Here is a 19,620-nt window from a genome sequence, read left to right as displayed (position 1 = left end):
ATAAACAACACATCCATGTATATTTCAGTTTGTATCCATATCTGATCCGGAAGATAACTTTCTAGAGGTGAGAATTCTAGGTCAAAGGCTGTATGCATCTTGAATTTTGACAGCTTAGGGTTTCTAAGCTAGAAACCTGTCCTCTCCAGTGTGGTTATGGTCTCTAGCACCTGAGCTATCATTTGTGAGGGTTGAGAGGATGGGGTGGACTGCTCTGAGAACTGTCCTGTCTCATATCTTTCTGCAGAGCTGAGTAAAACTTGTGTCATATACTACCTATTGAGGTCTTGTGGGTGCAAAAGATCTCCTTGAATTCAAAACCACCAAGTGTCGGTGTAACAGTATGGGATCCAGTATGCAAATAAGTAGGTTATTGGTCTCTGATAGGAATCTAGGCATTTAGAAAAGCAAGTTTTTGTTTGGTGGTGACAAGCCAAACATAGACCTTCCTTTTTACCTCAATCTGCTGACCAGACAAGACACAGACCCTCCGGTTTCCTGTTTTTTTGTCTCATGATTAACTAGCTAAGATTAGAACCGTTGGTTGTTGTAAAGGAAAAACCCACTTGAGTCTCCTGTGTAGGGGAAAACCCAGTTCTTCCCTACAGTGTCTTTCTTTCCTGTATTTCTCCTATTTGTGTCTCTTTCACTACTCCCACAGAACTCTTCACTTCTAACACTTTGGGTCACCAAATGTTTGGAGGTTTTTAGCCGCAGCAAGCAATTCTCTGTCACTGGGTATCCTACAATCTAACTCAATTTTAGCACTAACTACCTGGAGATGGCATCAGATCCCACAAGTTAAGGGCTCAGTCCCACAAAACTTTCCCCCACATCTGTGCTTCTGAACAACCAGCTCTAGATCCCAGAGGTTCCAGTGACTCCCCATCTTGGTTAATTTGCTAAAGTGGCTCACAGAACTCAGGGAAATATATAAAAAATATGATAAAGGATACAGATGAACTGCAAGATGAAGAGATACATAGGGTAAGGTCTGGGAGGGTCCTGAGTGCAGAAGTTTCTGTCCTTGTGGAGTTGGGGTATGTCACATTCCCAGTATGTGGAAATGTTCGCCCACCTGGAAGCTCCCTGAATCCCTTACTATAGGAATTTCTTCAAGGCTTCCTCATGTAGGTACAATTAATTATTAACTCCATTTCCAGCCTTGGTCTTTTCTCTGGAGGATGGTGGTTGGGGCTGAAAATTACAAGCTTCTAACCATGGCATGGTCTTTCTGGTGACCAGCCCCCATTCAGGAGCCAATCAAGAGTCACCTCATTAGAACAAAAGATGTTTCTAGTGCTCTTATCACTTACGAATTTACAAGGGTTTTAGGAGCTCTGTGCCAGGAATCAGGGGCAGAGACCAAATATATATTTTCTATTATCTCACAGTCATGATTGAGTAGCTGCGTTCAGAACTGTTTATTCTAGTTCTGTATTCTCTGTGAAGTCTTCTGTGTCAACGCCAAGGAGAATTGGCTTCTTCCTCCCCTCTGTTTCTAGTCCTCTCTGTCATTGCCCTCCCAGGGCAGACAGCCAGCCCTCCCTCCCTCCCTCCCTCCCTCCCTCCCTCCCTCCCTCCCTCTCATATATGTTTCTAAGTATTTTTCTTTTGCCTCTACTATACTAAAGCTCCTTCAGTTCAAGAGTTGTTTGTTTTTATTAATCTTTACATCCTCAGAACTTGTCAGCTTGGTCACTATTCAATAAATATGTGTTGAAAGAATGAATTTCCAGGGTAAGATATTTCTAACACTTGATCTGTTTTTTCATAAAGCGTAAAATAATTTTGTTACATAAACATTCTGTATCTTATACTGTGTCAAATTGTGAATAATGAACAGCATAAGAACAATTATATAGAGAAAGGCAATGCAGTGTCATGTTTAAAAATGTGGGTATGGAAACTAGACCATATGGATTTTAATCCCTAATTCCTAGATGTGTGACCTTGGGTGAGTAACTTTACACTGTGTGTGCCTCACTATCCTCATCTGTCAGGGTTCCAGGTGGGGGCAAGGATTGAAATACTTAAGACAGGCACAGAGTAGGCACTCAATATAAATCACATATGTCCAGTCCCCTGAGCCCATTACTCTGGGCTAAAGACAAATGTGCTATTATAGGAATCATTGACCTTCAGGGACGTGTTCGTGGACTTCACCTTGGAGGAATGGCAGCAATTGGACTTTACTCAGAAGAACCTCTACAGGGATGTCATGCTGGAGACCTACAGCCACCTAGTCTCTGTGGGTGAGGGACTGCTCCATGGTGTGACTAGAATACCCCTACTCATGTTTCCCTCTCTCGGCTGCTGCATGCTCAAGGGTGTCTGAAGCCCTGAATGAGTTCGGGCCTAAGGCTCACTGTCAAGAATTCATAATCCTGTTTGCACCCTGCATTGTATGTTTATGTTCTCGCCTTCTATGTGAATGTTCTGCATGAAGGGCAAATAGCTGTGCTCATGGGACAGTCACCGAGGCCAGACCATCTTCACCCTGCAAGGATGGGCCTCTGTTCTAGACTGCCTCCAACATTAATAACAAAGTCCTGTGTCATTTCCCCTCCACAGGATACCTGGTGGCTAAACCAGATGTGATCTTCAGGTTTTCACAAGGAGAAGAGGCCAGGAGGGCAGATGGAGAATCCATAATGCAGAGCTGTCCAGGTGTGCACATGCCAGCCAGTCACTATAGGGCAATAGGAATGCAGTAGAGCAGTGAGAACTTGGCCTCGGGACTTGCCCATGAGCTCTTCTCAGATTCCTAGGCTTAAGGAGAGGACTCGGGTCTGATGAAACGAGTTGCTGTGATATCCACAGGATGCACCCCCACCAGGAGGGGGATGCCTCTTGGTGGGTGGGGGGGCATCCCTACAGCCCTTCTATAGTTCTTTTGCTCTTAATGGGAGTTCAGGCCTAGTGAAACCAGTGCTGCTCCTAAGATCCCATTTCTACCTTCTGGCATCCTGGTTGGCTAATGAGAAGTGCCAAGCCTTTCCTCCTGTCTTCTCCCTCCTTTCTGGAACCTACAGGGCTTTCCCCCTCTTGGACATTTGCATTTTCATCAGAATAGAAGCAGATACAGCTGTGATGATTCCTCTCTATTTGCTATATGGTGGACCCTTTAAGTCTGAAACTTGGAGTCTTGTCTTCAACCTCAGGAAGGTGATCCTACCTGGTTTATTAGAATCAGCGTGGACAAAAAGCTTTGCTAGTGACCTTCAACTCTACCAGGCTAAGTACCCACATGTCTTTGTCTGCCCTCACGGTGTGAATGAACAGTGTCAACATTCACACAGGTCTCTGTTTTCTTATTTCCTCTCAGACTCTTCCAAAGCTGACTTGATGCTGCCTGTTTTCAGATTCCTTCTCTTATCAGTATTTCCTTCCCATTCAACTCTTTTGTCTTTTGTATTATCTATTTATTCAAAAAAAATAACTGGAGAGGACATTACTTCATGGTGGCAGGTTTCAGTGAGCCATATCTCAGTATTGGACAGAGCTGATTTTTTCCTTGTCTATTTTTTTGTTTTTGCTCTGCACTCCTAATGGGGATTCAGACAGTCTTCAGGTGTTAGTCTTCCTCTTTTTCTCTCCCACTCACAGTGGCCACTCAGTGTGCCTGTCCCAAAGAAGTCTATCTAGAAAGCTACTACTATTCAGTGTGATTCATGGACTAACAGCATGGGGAAGGCCCAGGCTCCAAGTAGAAATGCAGACTCTTGGGGCCACCTTAGATTGACTGAATCTGAATCTGCTTTTCAACAGCTGTTAAAATTTGTGTCAGAGCTCCAGCTGTAGTCAGACACTGGCCCAGCTAATTCCAGGTGACTCTCGGGTGCCTTTCCTAGAACCCACACCTAATGGGCAGAGGCGTCCTCTCTCTCAGAGCCTCCCTGTGCAGGCGTGTTCCCACCTCCCTGTAGCTTCTCCCAGGGACATTTCAGGCTACAATTTCCTCTTTATTGCTCAGTCATTCCCATATCTGCTCCTTGTGGAGATTCACCAGGATTTCTGGTCTGCTGATGGCATGCTTTTTCCTACTTCCAATGTTTCCAGGGATTGTAATTACTGTGAGTTCATTCTCATTTCACTGGTATCCTGAAAGGAGGAAAAGCAAACTAGAGGCACAGTCCAGCCTTGGAGTCCCAATTCCCTTATATAAAAATTACATAATATTAAAAGTAATGGGGCTAACGTTATGTAGGAGTTTGGAACAGTATGTTATTCAGAGTAATCATAATGCATTTCTAGTCATACCTCCAACTGGAGCCTCTTCTCATGGTTTCTGTTTTTAATGCTTCTGATGAGCACCTCTCTAGGTTCAGGGAGTTTTCAGTTTTGCCTCCCTTCTATGAAAGATAAGGATTTAGCTCAATTACACATTGACCTTTTGCTCCCCAGCTCTTTCACAGTTTTTATTAAATTTTTATTTCTAGTTTCTTGATTTTGCTGGTTCTTTGTTATGTTGGATAATTTTGGATTTTATCCTAGATATTGGTGGTTTTGTTTTTAATATTTGCTTATCATGTAATAAACCTAGTTAGATTCAGACCACTAGTTTTGTCTCACCATCTGTGGGTGTTGATTCCAGTCAGTTCAGTTTTCAAAGCCTTTGCTGTGTTCCTTTGGATCAGTGTTGTGTATGCACCATTTAAGGGTTAATGTGAGACTTGAGTGGTGGTTTAAGTCTTTATGCAGTTTTCAAAGCCTTTGCTGTTCTGCTTCAGGTCTGTCTCATGCACGTGTCACTCAGGTGTTAGTCTCAGACTTGAGCTGTGGTGTAAATCTTAGTTCAGTTCTTAAAGTTTTTGTATGAGGCTTTGCTTTCCTTGCATAGCCCTTGGATGAACTCATGTCTTGTGGAGATCCATATGCCATTGGGACAAAGTCTTGCTAAAAAAAGAAACTGACTGATATACGGGCTGCTTTTCCACTTTTGATTCACTTTCAAATCTGCCTGCTATGGTCTACCTATCAGAATCCTCAAGTAGTTGTTTTACATATTTTATCCAAAGTTTTTATTTTTTTATTTTTTATTTTATTTTATTGTTTAAAATATATCTTTATTGATTTCAGCGAGAGGAAAAGAGATGGAGAGAGAGATATAGAAACATCAATGATGAGAGTCATTGATTGGCTGCAGCCTGCAATCCGGGCATGTGTGCTGAACGGGAATCAAACCCCGATTGCCTGGATCCTAGGTCGACGTTCAACTGCTGAGCCAATCCCGGCTGGGCTTGTCCAGAGTTTTTAGTTGCAGTAATCAGTAGGAGAGAGAGGGGCTGTAGTAGACATACTTCACTATGGCCAGAAATGGAAGCCTCAATTTTATTCATTCATGCTTTTATCTTTATTATTTCTGTCCTTCTGCTAGTTTGAATTTAATTTTCTCTTTTCCTAATTTCATAAGGTAGAAGCTTAGATCATTAATTTGATAGCTTCTTTTTCTAATATAAACATTGCAAATGCTATGACTGTTTCTAAGTACTGATGTAGCTGTTTTAATGCCTTTATTGTGGTATAATTGACATGCAAGAAATTGCACATATTTAAAGTGTACAACTTGATAAGTTTTGACATTACACACTCATGAATTTATCACCACAATCAAAATAATGAAGTCATGAATGAGTTGCAAAGTATTTCCTCCTCTCTTCAGTTCTTTGGAAGAATTTGTGTAGAATTGGTGTTACTTCTTCCTTAAATGTTTGATAGAATTCCCCAGAGAGTCATCTGGGACTGGAGTTTTCTTTCTGGGAAGACATTAAACTACAGTTTCAATTTCTTTAATAGATATTGGGTAATTCAGATTATTTCTTCTTGAATGATTTTGTAATTTGTGTCTTTCAAGGAGTTTCACCTAAATTGTCAAATGTATTGGCATAAAGTTGTCCATAATATTCCCTTATTATCCTTTCTGTTTTTGAGGGTCAATAGTAGTCCCGTTTTAGTTTTAAAAAGCCTAATGACGTATAGTAGTGAAAACTATGAACTTCATTGAAAGGGGAATCTTTCCCCCAGCTAATGCCTGCTTCAGTGCTTCAGGCCAGAAGTTTTGAGTGGTAAAGGAAGCACGCTCAGCTTTTTCTTTCCTCTCTAGCTAGCTCTTCTCCTTCCTCCTCAACCTACCCCCCCCCCCCAACAATTAGGTAATCTCTGGCTCCTTGGGTGAAGCAGGTGAGGAAGGAAGAAGATACAAAGGACAAAAATAGTTTGACCTAACTGATAATGATATAATCTGATATTAGTGCCCTCTGCATATGAGATTCCAAAGGCCGATTCTTCCTGTTCTTGGTACTTTTTTGGTTTTCTTGGTGATGCCATAGCTAGGGCCCCTTGACTATAATTTCCTCAATAAAGGCAGTTCCTCTTTTCCAACAAGCTGTTTAACATATCTCTTTCTCACCTTCACCCTTCAGCCCCATAGTACACCTCCAATCTCTTTTTGCTGAGGTCACTTTGATACTAGCAGAAAGCCTAATTTCCAAAGTAACTCAGTCCTCTTCATACACAGAGGGTCCATATCTGGCTCACAAAGTGTGTGTGTGTGCACGTGCACACATGCTTGCACACATGGTGGGAACTGCACCTTAATCTCTTCACCCATGTGCAACCTCTTCTCTGCTGCCACATCCTGCCTCAACTTGCCAGTCACCAGTAGAGTTTTTCTAGGTACAAATCAGGTGCCAAGTACTCTGTGTCCCCCAAACTCTAGTGGACATACATCAAGCAAGTTGTCTTCTCCAAGTTCTTAGTATATTAGGGGTAAGACAAGAATACTCCTCCGTCCCCTGTTGTGGGAGAGAGAAAATACTACAGCTTTCCAACAGATCTCTCCAAAGAAACTTTCTTCCTCAGCTTCTTCAACTTTAATACTCTTGTACTTTTAAGGTGTATGTTACTGCTGACATACATTAAGTGGTTTTGATCTACTCCTTTTAAGTTCTGCAAAGGTCTCTGGACTGTGGAAGCATTTGGTAGTATTTTATTACCAACCTTTAAACAAAAATAGTGGGGGTTTTTACTTTATTTTTTTTTCCTGCGATGCTGTATATGGGTTCCAATATAATGTTAAATCAATTCCCTAAGAGCGTGGAGTGCAGCTGAGTGGGCAGATGCAGCTTCCTGAAATGGCTGAAACTTCATTGTTTGAGCAGGAAGCATCGATGTTAAAATGCAAAGTTCTATAATCTTTTTCGGCCAAACCAATGGTACAGACAGTGCTTGATTTAGACCAGCTGCCCTATAGAACTTTCTGCCATTATGGCAGTGTTCTTTCTTTATACATGGAATTGTAGTATGGGCACACTCTACATTGTGGTAATCTGGTAAGTGGGAATTTGTATCTTACTGTAATTTTCATTTCATTGATTATCGGTAAAGGTATTTATCATTTCATATGGTATTAACTATTTGGATTTCCTCTTCTGTGGCTTGCCTGTTGATATCCTTTATTCATGTTTTTGTTAGGCTGTTTGTCTTTTTATTGATTTATATGGATTGTTTATATATTCTAGATTTCAATTTGGCATGTAGTCAATATCTTTTCTTAGTCTTGGTGATTTGATGGGGTTTTTTTAGTAGAAGTTTTAATTGTAATGCAATCAGATTTATCAAATTTTTTTAGTTTTTGCTTTTTGTGTAATTTAAAGTACTTTTTCTGGGTGAACTCATAAAGATGTAATATAATTTTCTCCTAAAATTTTAAAATTTTGCTTTTTATTTTCTTAAAATCTGCCTTGAATTTACTGTTATACAACTTGCACCAAGCCAAGCCATGTATTGAAATGTACTGAACCCTATCCATAGCAGTGTGTGATGGCATTTCAGCCACAGGTCAAGTTCCATAAACATGCTGGTCTCTTCCTAGGTTCTCTATTTAATTCCATTGACCTTTTTGTCCCTTTGCCATTATTATGCTTTTATAACTTTATTCCAGTGAGTTAAACTATGTAAAGCACTTAATGCGGCACCAGCTACTTAGTGATGCTATAGAAATGTCAAATGTTACACCAATCTTAGTGTTATTGACATTAATAACTGGCAGGATGAATCCCCCTTATCTCTTTTGACTCTGGTCTTCCATGCAGGAATTTTAGGCTTAGTTTCTCAAGTTCCGTAGAAACCCTCATTTGGGATTCTGATTGCAATTACACTGTATTTTGAGAAAGGTTAGGAGTAGGTTGGGGATTGGCATCCTTTTACTGTTGAATTTTCTTATCAGTGAACTCTTATTTAGCTTTTCTTTTCTGTCATTTAGTAATGTTTTGAACTTGTCTTTGTGAAGTGCTTGCACGTTTTTTGTTAAATTTATTCCTAGATACCTCTTAGTTATTATTGCAATTGGGATTGAGATCTTTTTTCCTAGTATATTTTTTAACTGGTTAATTCTAGTGTATAAGAATGCTAGTGATATTTATATATTCAACTTGTGTTCAGAAACCTTTCTGAATCCTTTTATTCATACTATTAGTTTTGAGAATTTCTTAGGTCTTCTATGTAAAAATGCAATTTTGACTCTTCCTTTCCAATTATACATTTTTTAAAAAGATTTTTCCTTTGATCTTTAAAGAGAGAAGAAGGGAGAGGGAGAGAGAGAGAAACATCAATCAGCTGCCTCCTGCACACACCCCACTGGGGATTGAGCTCGCAACCCTGGCTTGCGCCCTGACCAGGAATCCAACCGGCAACTTTTCGGTGCACTGGAAGGTTCTTGACCAACTGAGCCGTACCAGCAGGGCTCCATTTATACCTTTTATTTCTTTTTCTTCTCTCATTGTATTAGGCAAGGCCTGCAGTACAGTGTTTAATAAATGCAGTGATAGTGAATTCCTTATTTGTTTCTGATTTTAATGGAAATGATGAGGACAATGATAATAATGTAATGATAGGCAATATGTGAGTACTTGCTATATGCTACAAATGCACTGTTCTGTATGCTTTGCACATATTACAAAGTTTAATCCTTCCAATTACCCTGTAGAATAGGTTATCTTCATTTTATAGATGAGAAAACTGAGACACAGAGAGATGATATAACTTCTAAAACTTTCACCATTAAATTTATTTGCTGTGGTATTTTGAAAGATACCTTTCATGAAAAGCTCCTTTTATATTTCTAGTTTTCTAAGAATTTTTAAAAAAATTATGAATGTGTTGCTTTTTTCTCGAATGTTTATTTTCTGCATCCATTGAGAAGGTCATTTTTTCCTTTAATCTATTCATGTGGTGGATTATATTAATAGATTATCTGATATTGAACTGTTCTTGCATTCTTGCACTAAACTCAGTTGTGAAGCATTTTTTTAAATTAATTGAATGCAGTTTACTCATATTTAAGAATTTAGCATTAATACGCAGGATTGTGTTAGAGCTTAGATTTTCTTTCCTTGTACTGTCCTCTTATTTTGGTATCCAAGATTATACTAGATGTATAAAATACAATGGGTACTTTTCCCTCTTTTTCTAATTTCTAAACTGTGTGAACTGAAGTTTACCTGTTCTTGAGAGTTTGATAGCCATCATCTACAAAAACATCAGGATAAGATGGCTTTTTTTAGGGCAAAACTTTTTTTTCCTTTAATTCATTTATTTTTATTTATTTATTTTTTATTTTTGTTCAAAATATTAAAGATGTCCCCTTTCCTCCCCATTGATCCATTCCACCCTGTCCTAACCCCCTTCCCAGTCCTTGGGTTTTGCATATATGCATATAAATTCTTTGGTTAATCTCTCCCCCTCCACCCACCTGCCCTCCTCCATCCCTCTGACATTCGTCAATCTGATCCATGCTTCCTTGTCATTGAATCTATTATGATCATCAGTTTATTAAGATCTTTAGATTCCACATATAAGTGAGATCATATGATATTTGTCTTTCTCTGCCTCGCCTATTTCACTTAGCATAATATTCTCCAGATCCTTCTATACTGTCCCAAAGCGTATGAGATCCTTCTTTACTGCTGCACAGCATTCCATGGTGTAAATGTCCCACAGCTTTTTTATACATTCTTCTACTGATGGGCACTTGGGCTGATTCCAGATCTTAGCTATTGTAAGTTGCGCTGCTATGAACATATGTACATATATTCTATCTGATTAGTGTTTCAGGATTCTTAGGATATATTCCTAGAAGTGGGATCACTGGGTCAAAAGGCAGCTCCATTTTTAATTTTTTGAGGAACCTCCATACTGTTTTCCGCAGTGCTTGCTCCAGTCTGCATTCCCACCAGCAGTGTACTAGGGTCCTCCTTTCTCCACATCCTCGTCAGCACATGTCATTTGTTGATTTGTTGATAGTAGCCATGCTGACAGGTGTGAAGTGATACGTCATTGCGATTTTAATTTGCATCTCTCTGATGATTAGAGACATTGAGCATTTTCTCATATATCTCTTGGCCATCTGTATGTCCTCTTTGGAGAAGTGTCTGTTTAGGTCCTTTGCCCATTTTTAAATTGGATTGTTTGTCTTCCTCTTGCTGAGTAATTTGAGATTTTTGTACACTTTGGAAATTAGCCCCTTATCGGATACATCCTTGGCAAATATGTTTTCCCAGACCATGGGGTTCCTTTGTATTTTGAGGCTGTTTTCTTTTGCTGTGCAGAACCTTTTTAGTTTGATGTAGTCCCATTTCTTTATTTTTTCCTTTGTTTCTCTTGCCCTAGGAGCTGTATCAGTGAAAATTCCACTACATGAAATGGTTGTTACTTTACTGCCTATTTTTCTTCCAGGATTTTTATGGTTTCACAACTTACATTTAAGTCTTTTATCCATTTTGAGTTTATTTTTGTGTATGGTGAAAGTTGGTGGTCTAGTTTCATTTCTTTGCATGTATCTGTCCAATTTTTACAGCACCACTTATTGAAGAGACTGTCCTTACTCCATTGGATGCTCTTGCCTCCTTTGACAAATATTAACTGACCATAATGGCATGAGTCTATTTCTAGGGTCTCTGTTCTATACATTGATCTATATGTCTGTTGTACAAATAGCAGGCTGTTCTGATTTGTAGTACAGTTTGATATCTGGTAAAGTGATCCCTCCCACTCTGTTCTTTTTCTCAAGATGACTGCAGCTATTCGGGGTCTTTTTGGTTCCATGTAAATTTTCGAAATGTTTGTTCTAGATCTATGAAATACGCTGTTGGTATTTTAATAGGAATTGCATTGAATTTATAAATTACTTTGGGTAGTATGTACATTTTAATAATATTAATTCTTCCAATCCATGAGCATGGTATATTCTTCCAATTGCTTATATCTTCCTCTGTTTCTTTATCAGTGTCCCGTAGTTTTCTGAGTACAGGTCTTTTACATCCTTGGTTAAGTTTATTCCTAGATATCTTATTTTTTTAGTTGCAATGATAAATGGTATTGTTTTTTTAGTTTCTCTCTCTGAAAGTTCATTGTTGGTGTATAAAAGTGCCATTGATTTCTGGATGTTGATTTTGTATTCAGCTACCTTGCCAAATTCATTTTCAAATCTAGTAGTACTTTGAAGGAGTCTTTAGGGTTTTCTATTTACAATATCATGTCATCTGCAAATAATGACAGTTTTACTTCCTCCTTTCCAACTTGGATACCTTTTATGTTTTCCTCCTTTCAGATGGCTGTGGCAAGGACTTCCAATACTATGGTGAATAAGAGTGGTGAAAATGGACATCCCTGTCTTATTCCTGTTTTTAATGGAAATGGTTTTAGTTTTTGATAATTGAGTATGATGTTGGCTCTAGGTTTGTCATATATGACCTTTATTATATTCAGGTATACTCCCTCTATTCCCACTTTGCTGAGAGTTTTTATCAGAAATGGGTGCTGGATTTTGTCAAAGGCTTTTTCTGCATCTATTGATATGATCATATGATTTTTGTCCTTCATTTTGTTTATGTGATGTATCACATTTATTGATTTGCGGATGTTATACCAACCTTCCATTCCTGGAATAAATCCCACTTGGTTGTGCTGTATGATCTTTTTAATGTATTGCTGGATCCGGTTAGCTAATATTTTGTTGAGAATTTTAGCATTTATGTTCATCAGGGATATTGGCCTGTAATTTTCTTTCTTTGTAGTATCTTTATCTGGTTTTGTGATTAGGATGATGCTGGCCTCATAAAAAGAGTTTGGGAATTTTCTCTCCTCTTGAATTTTCTGGAATAGTTTGAATAGAATAGATGTTAATTCTTCTTTGAATGTTTGGTAAAACTTGCCTTTAAATCCATCTGGTCCAGGACTTTTGTTTGCTGGGAGTTTTTTGATTGCTGCATCCATTTATTAGCCGTTATTGGCCCATTTGGGTTTTCTGCCTCTTCTAGATTCAGTTTTGGAAGACTGTATGCTTCTAGGAATTTGTCCATTTCACCCATGTTGTCCAGTTTGTTGACATATAGTTGCTCGTAGTATTTTCTTGCAATCATTTGTATTTCTGTTGGGTCAGTTGTTATATCTCCTCTTTCATTTCTGATTTTATTTATTTAGTCCTTCTCTCTTTGTTTCTTAGTGTGTCTGGCTAAAGGGGCATCAATCTTATTTATCTTTTCGAAGAACCAGCTCTTGATTTCATTGATTTTTTTGGTATTGTTTTTTTAGCCTCTATGTCATTAATTTCTGCTCTGATCTTTATTATTTCCTTCCTTCTACTTTCTCGGGATTTTTCTTGCTCTTCTTGATCTAGTTATTTTAGTTGTTGTGTTAGATGGTTCATTAGAGCTTTTTCTTCTTTCTTGAGATAGGCCTGTAATGCTTTCTCTGTGTCCCATAGATTTGGGGCTGTTGTCTGTTCATTTTCATTTTATTCCATGAAGTGTTTGATTTCTTCCTTGATCTCATTGGTAACCCATTCATTGTTTAATAACACGCTATTTAGCCTCCATGTGCTTGAATATTTTTGAGTTTTTTTATAGTGGTTGATTTCTAGTTTCATGGCATTGTGATCCAAGACGATGCTTGATATGATTTCAATCTTCTTGAATTTGTAGAGACTTGCCCTGTGCCCTAACATGTGGTCTATTTTTGAGAATGTTCCATGTGCACTTGAGAAGAATGTATATTCTGCTGCTTTGGGATGAAATGTTCTGTAAATGTCAATTAAATCCATTAGATCTAGTGAGTCATTTAAGGTCTGTGCTACCCTGTTGATTTTTTGTCTTGATGGGATCTGTCCAGTGGTGACAATGGGGTGTTAAAGTCCCCAACTATGTGTTGCTGTCAATCTCCCCTATAAAGTCCAACCAGAATTTTTTTTATATATTTAGGTGTTCCTATATTAGGTGTATAAATGTTTATAAGGGTTATTTCCTCCTGTTGGATTGATCCCTTTAGTATTATGTAGTGACCATCTTTGTCACTTGTTATGGTCTTTATTTTGAAGTCTATTTTGTCAGAAATAAGTGTTGCTACTCCAGCTTTTTTCTCATTTCCATTTGCATGGAATATTATTTTTATCACTTTTAGCCTGTGTGAATCTTTTGCTCTCAGATGGGTCTCTTGTAGACAGTATATATTTGGGTCCTGTTTTCTTATCCATTCAGCAATTCTGTTTCTTTTGATTGGACCATTTATTCCATTTACATTTAAGGTTACTATTGATATATATTTATTGTTTTCCATTTTTCCCCTTTATGCTGATGTACTATTCTCTCACTATTCCAGTTTTTCTTAGAGCGGTCATTTAAGTATTCCTTACAGTTCTGGTTTGGTGGAACTGAACTCCTTTAGCTTTTTTTTTTTGTCTGGAAAGCTCTTTATTTCACCTTCAATTGCTGGATAAAGCAATCTTGGTTGCATGCTCTTGCTTTTCATTACTTTGAGAACTTCCTGTCACTCCCTTCTGGCCTGAAGAGTTTGTGTTGAGAGATCTGATGTCAGCTTTATGGGGATTCCCTTGTAGGTCACTGCTTTTCTCTCTCTTGCAGCCCTTAATATTCTTTCTTTGTCCTTGGCATTTGCCATTTTAATTATGATGTGTCTTGGAGTGGGTCTCTTTGGGTCCCTCTTGTTTGGAACTCTCTGTGATTCTTGAACTTGTGTGGCTTTCTCCCTCGCCAGCATAGGGAAGTTTTCTATCATCATTTCCTCCACTAAGTTCTCTATCCCTTGCTCTCTTTCCTCCCCCTCTGGTATTCCTATCATGCGAATGTTATTTCGCTTCATGTTGTCCCAAATCTCCCTTAGGCTGTCTTCATGCTTTTTAAGTGTTTTTTCTTTTTGCTACTCTGATTGAGTGATTTTTCCTACCTTGTCTTCTAAGTCACTTATTCTATCCTATGCTTCACTGAGCCTGCTTTTAATTCCTTCCAGTGTATCTTGATATCAGATACAGCATTCTTTATTTCTTTCTGAAATTTGTTGATGTTATGTATCTCTTTTCTCATGTTTTCACTAAGTTCCTCAACCTTACCATCTAGTGCCTTGTTTTTCTCATTAATTTCCTGGAGCATCTTTATAATCATTAATCTGAACTCTTTCTGATAGCTTGCTTTAACTCCATCTCATCAAAGTCTTTTTCTGGAGATTTTGCCTTTAATTTGGGGGTTGTTTCTTTGTCTCCCCATTTTGGTAACTCTTAGTGTGTGTATCTATATATTAGATATATTTTCTCTCTCCCAGTCTTATGGGGAGGGCTTTTATATTTTAAGTCCAGTGGAGCCCAGAGGTGTGTCTTCCTTATACTTCTGAGCTCTTTGCTCTAAGCATGTCTCTTTTGTGGGTGTCCTTTTTGTGGGTTCTTTGGGCTTTCCTGTTGTGGTTGGGTCTAGATTGTTGTTGACCTGTTCTTGGGAGGACTCTCCTCTCAGGTTGGTTAACTGTGTGTCTCAGCCCCAACCTGGTCGTGTAAGCAGTTGTATGGGTGCTGGCAAGGCAGGACAATACACAACTAAACTTCCAGGAAAGAATGGTTATCTTACAAAATATCTTGACAATCTCAATGAAACCAACCCAAGTGAAAATAGAATGGGGAGAGTGAAGGGAGAACACAAATTCTAGAGCCAAATTTAAAAAAAAAAAAGGTTAAAAAAAGAAAGAGAGAAAGAAAAGTAAACCTTAGAGATAGAAACTATGTTGTTGTTAATAGTGATGAAAATTTAGAAAATAATAATAAACTAACCATAAATGTAAAAAATAGAGAAGTTACTGGGAGATGAAAGAGGCAGAGAAAAGATTCTGAAAGAAGGGCCAGCAAAAAATTAAGGAGAGAATAGGAATAGGATAATAGTTGAAAATTAAAAAAAAAAAATACAGTAAAGAGAATAAGAGAAACTAACAATTGAACAAAAAGACTGGAAGACAGAAAGGAGAAAAACAAAAGAAAGAAAGAAAAGATGAAGGAAAAAAAAAAGTTATACCAATGAATTGAGAGGAGAGAGATAGATAGAGCCAGGGCAGGGAGGGAGTCTAATAAGAGATATAGGGGGAACTATAGAGACAAGCAGTAAACTTGTTGGTTATAATGATAAAGTCTCAGCAATTAAGCAGAGAAAATCAAGAAAATCTTGATAATAGAAGCAAGGATAAAACTAAGCAAAGCATAGAAACAAAACAAAACCAAGAAACAAAACCCTAAAAAATTTAAGCAAAACAAAATTCTTTAAAAGTATAAAATTTAAAAAGAAAAGGAAAAAAAATTTTTCCCCCTTTCTTGAAAAAACAAATAGGTGAGTTTCTTCTGGGCAGCTTATGTTGCCTGCGCCTCTCTGTTTTGTATGCTGATTTCTGTTCTCCTGGGATATACTTGTGTATCAGCCAATGTCAGGAGCTGTCTGGGTTTGGCTCTGGTGTCCTTAGGGTGTTGGCTAATCTGAAGCTCTCTGTGGGCCACCTCCTCTTGTCAGCTGTTTTGCAACCTTGTAGTTGATTGGTTTTACTTCAGAGTCTTGTATAGAGTCTTTAAGGTGCAGGAGGGCTAGTGTAGCTCAGGGTATCCCTCCCCTTCCTTAGAGGTTTTGCTGTCAGGCAATATGTCCACTCCCTTCTAGCCTGTAGAGTTTCTGATGAGAAGTCAGCTGACAGCCTTATGGGAGTTCCTTTGTAGGTAACAAATTGCTTTTCTCTTGTCTTTAAGAGTCTCTCTTTGTCTTGCATTTTTGGCATTTTAATTACAATGTGTCTGGGCGTGGGCCTCTTTGGGTTCTTCTTACTTGGGACTCTCTGTGCCTCCTGAACGTGTGTGACTTTTTCCTTCACCAGGTTAGGGAAGTTTTCTGCCATTATTCCTTCAAACGGGTTCTCTATCCATTGCTTACTTTCTTCACCTTCTGGTATTACTATGATGTGAATATTGTTATGGTTCATGTTGTCCCACAGCTCCCTTAAACTGTTCTCCTGTTTTTTAATTGTTTTTTCTTTTTGGTTCTCTGATTGAGTGCTTTTTTCTACCCTGTCTTCTAATTCACTGATCTGATCCTCAGCTTCAAACTGATCTGCTGTTTATCCCTTTCAATGTATTCTTTATTTCTGCTATGTCATTCTTAATTTCCTTCATAGTTTTCCATATCTTTTTTCATGCTGTTGAGCATTCTTACAGTTAGTATTCTGCACTCTATATTTGATAGATTGTTTATCTCCATTTCATTTGTCTCTTCTGGAGAATTCTTTTGTTCTTTCATTTGGGGTTTGTTTGGGTTTTGGGGGGTTTTTTTGTGTGTGTTTTTTTGTCTTCCCATTTTGGCTGCCTCTTGGGTTTGTTTCTATGTATTAGGTAGATCTGCTATGACTCTGTCTTTTTCAAAGCTCTCTGATGCAGGCCAATGTCAATGCCAGACACTGTTTGTACTGGCCTTGGATACCCTGTTTGAAACTTTAAGCAATCCATGGCTTGTGACTCCCTCTGCTGGGGCTGGGTGTGTTTGGAAAGGACCAAGATGTGCATCAAGTTTTGCTTTTCCAAGTGCCAGGTCCAGAAGCAGATCAGGCAAAGACTCAAAGCTCCCAGAGGTCCACCTTTGCCTGCAGGCTGATTGTTATTATGAGTCTCTTAATGAGCCTTAAGCTGTAGACCACAGCAAGATTTCAACTGCACAGGGTGGGGTGAGAGGTTTTCCAATGGGTGAAGCATTTGCTCCCCTCCCCTCCCAGGCTAAAGCTGCTTGGATGGTAAAAGTCTGCCTGAGAAATATGTCTTCTGCAGTATTGGGGAATGACTCAGTAAAGGAATCCACATGATTGCCCTCCGAGCTCTATCCCCAGAGCCACCACCCCTGGATTTTCCTCATGCAGCTCTAGTCCACTCTACCGTCCCTCTACTAGAGCCCAGTGTGAGTGGCTGTACATGAAAATTTTGTGTGTTAGCCCTTTAAGTGGGTGCCTGCATTACCAGCCATCTCTCCCTGGCAGACAGAAACCTTGTTGCTTTTCACAGCCAGTTGTTATGTGGGCACCTTTCTCAGTTCTGGTCCTTTGGTCTGGGGAACCCAGTTTTGGGTTTAGAACCCAGAGTTCTCAGTGAGAACCCCCACAGCTGATATATCCCTCTGGACGTTCAGCTGCTGCCTGTAGGAGCCCAGCCATCCCTCTTGTGCCTCTGCACTTCCAGTCTCTATGCTGTCTCCACTTTTTATCTTTGGTTATGAGGGTGCTCTCCAATTAGTCTTCAGTTGATTATCCAGGATAGTTTTTCTATATTTTATTTGTAATTCCAGTTTGGTCTAGGAAAGTGTCATTGTGGCTTCCACTTAACCTACTGCCATCTTGGAATCCTGATGGAATATTCTGCAGAATGGAGTTGAGATTAATCACTGAATCCATGAGACTGAGAATGAGCTGGGGTGTTAACAGCAGTGTTGGTGGCGAAACTGGACCTCTATTCTTGAGTTCAGAGCCAAGAACTCAAATTACAAGAGATAGTAGAAGTGAGCCAGCTGGGCTTCTGAAACATGTTACAGAAGCAAAAGAAGGGCCCTTGAAGATTAGGAGAGGGAAAGAAAAAGGTAAGGTCCCTAAAGGGGAAGAAGATGGGGGAATTGAAAGGCTTGTGCATGCTTTTAAGAGGGAAAGTCCCAGTAAAGCTTTCTAAAAATCCCTCTTAACTTTGTCTGTGGGAGATTCCAAATTAGTCCAGTAAATATAAACACCTCAGGCCATAAAATCCCCCTCTAAAATGGGCAGGCATCTAGACTTCCAGAAGAACGGATTCAGCACCTCAAGTAGGCAAAATAGTCTTATCAACATAGTGAACATTCCAAAAACCTAGTTGCCAGATTACACCAGAGCCAGGCTTGCTGTGTTAACACTTTTTCTGCATGTTACCTTTACTGATGGTATTTATTTCCTAACATGGATTTGAGTTACCATATATTCTTTCTTTCTTGGAGCTGAGCTCCAAGTTAGGTCAAATAGTGACAACAATCTGGGGATGGGCTTTTGGCAGAGCTTCAAAACAGGTCAGCCACCTGGTTTGCTGTGAGGCTGCCAGTTTTCACCACTCATGGACCACAGAGCTTTATGAGGTCTGGGGAGTAGGGAGGTAAGTAGTACCAAATGAAACATCACAGACTTAGTTGTTTTTACTGAAGTTCACTAGTTCTTCTTGAGTAAATCTTATTAATTTGTTGTATGCTTTTGGTTATTTTCCAATGTCTTGAAATGATGGATTTTTATATTTTTTCAAGTATTTTCATTGCTTTTATGGGGGGAAAAGGTTTACTGAGGTCCCCACTCCACTGTTCCAGAAGTCCTACATTAAGGCATTTCTCTTAAAATTGCAGAAAAGTATACAAATCATAGCCGTAACAAATACACTGTACTTACCTCCCAGAATTAGCAAATGTTAACATTGCTAATTCTGTGGTGGTGTTTGTTTTTAATAAAAGATAGAGAGGTTTACAGATAAAAGTGAAGCCCCATCTTCCCCTCTTGACACCTGCTCCTCTCATTCTCTCCCTGGACAAACAATATCAAGAATATGGTGAGTATTCTTCTAATCCTTGTTTTTATACTTTTACTACATATATTTGTGTCTGTAATCAGTATAACATTCTTTTTGTAAATTTACCAGATTAGTGTTCTCAAACAATAGGGGTCTTTCTACAACTTACTTTCTGTATTCAGCATTGCACTTTGAGCTTTACCTATGTTGATACGTTATGTTTAGTTTATTCATTTTAACTCTTGTATGGTATTCCAATGTCTGAGTATCGTGGTTCATTAATCCATACTGCAATACTCAGACATTGGTGAGCATTTGGTTATTTCTAATACTTTGTAGCTGTTCTTATACATATATCCGGGCTCACATTTGCAGAATTTGTCTAGGGTATAACTACAAGTGGATTACCTAGTAGGGAATGTACATTTTCAATATCACTAGATGTATTACCTCTTTTCTCTCATAAATAGGATCAGTTTGCCTTGTATGTTTAAGAGTTTTGCATCTATGTAAATGAAATTGCTTTATAATATGCTCATATTCTGTCCTTATTTGCTTTTGACATTAAAGTCATTCTGTTTTGTATAACATTAAGCAATGTTTTACCAGTTTTCTTTTGGTTTTTAAGTGCCAGGTATATCTCTTTCCATAATTTTATTTTCAACATTTCTCTCTCATTTTGCTCTAATTGTCTTTTGAAAACAAAGAGCTGATTTTTTAAAATGCAATTTAATATGGTTAGCCTTTAGTTA

At 38.6% G+C, this 19,620-nt stretch overlaps 1 protein-coding gene across 3 annotated transcripts in view; it reads left to right on the top strand.

Moving 5' to 3' along the window:
- Positions 1 to 19,620, top strand: part of ZNF674 (zinc finger protein 674) — a 32,682-nt gene that overhangs the window by 7,784 nt on the left and 5,278 nt on the right. Inside the window, exons 4-5 of one of the 3 annotated variants that reach the window (XM_081126264.1) lie at positions 2,129 to 2,255; positions 2,575 to 2,670. In XM_081126264.1, the coding sequence (XP_080982390.1) occupies positions 2,129 to 2,255; positions 2,575 to 2,670 (223 nt within the window). Of the gene's footprint in view, positions 1 to 2,128; positions 2,256 to 2,574; positions 2,671 to 19,620 lie in introns of those variants that run through there. The other 2 variants (XM_081126266.1, XM_081126265.1) reach the window with 2 other exon arrangements.

The sequence above is a fragment of the Miniopterus schreibersii genome (assembly GCF_964146895.1).
Source record: "Miniopterus schreibersii genome assembly, chromosome: X".
NCBI classification, from domain to species: Eukaryota; Metazoa; Chordata; class Mammalia; order Chiroptera; family Miniopteridae; genus Miniopterus; species Miniopterus schreibersii.
Note: the sequence above shows the minus strand (reverse complement) of the source record. Positions and strands in the feature narration are given on the sequence as shown.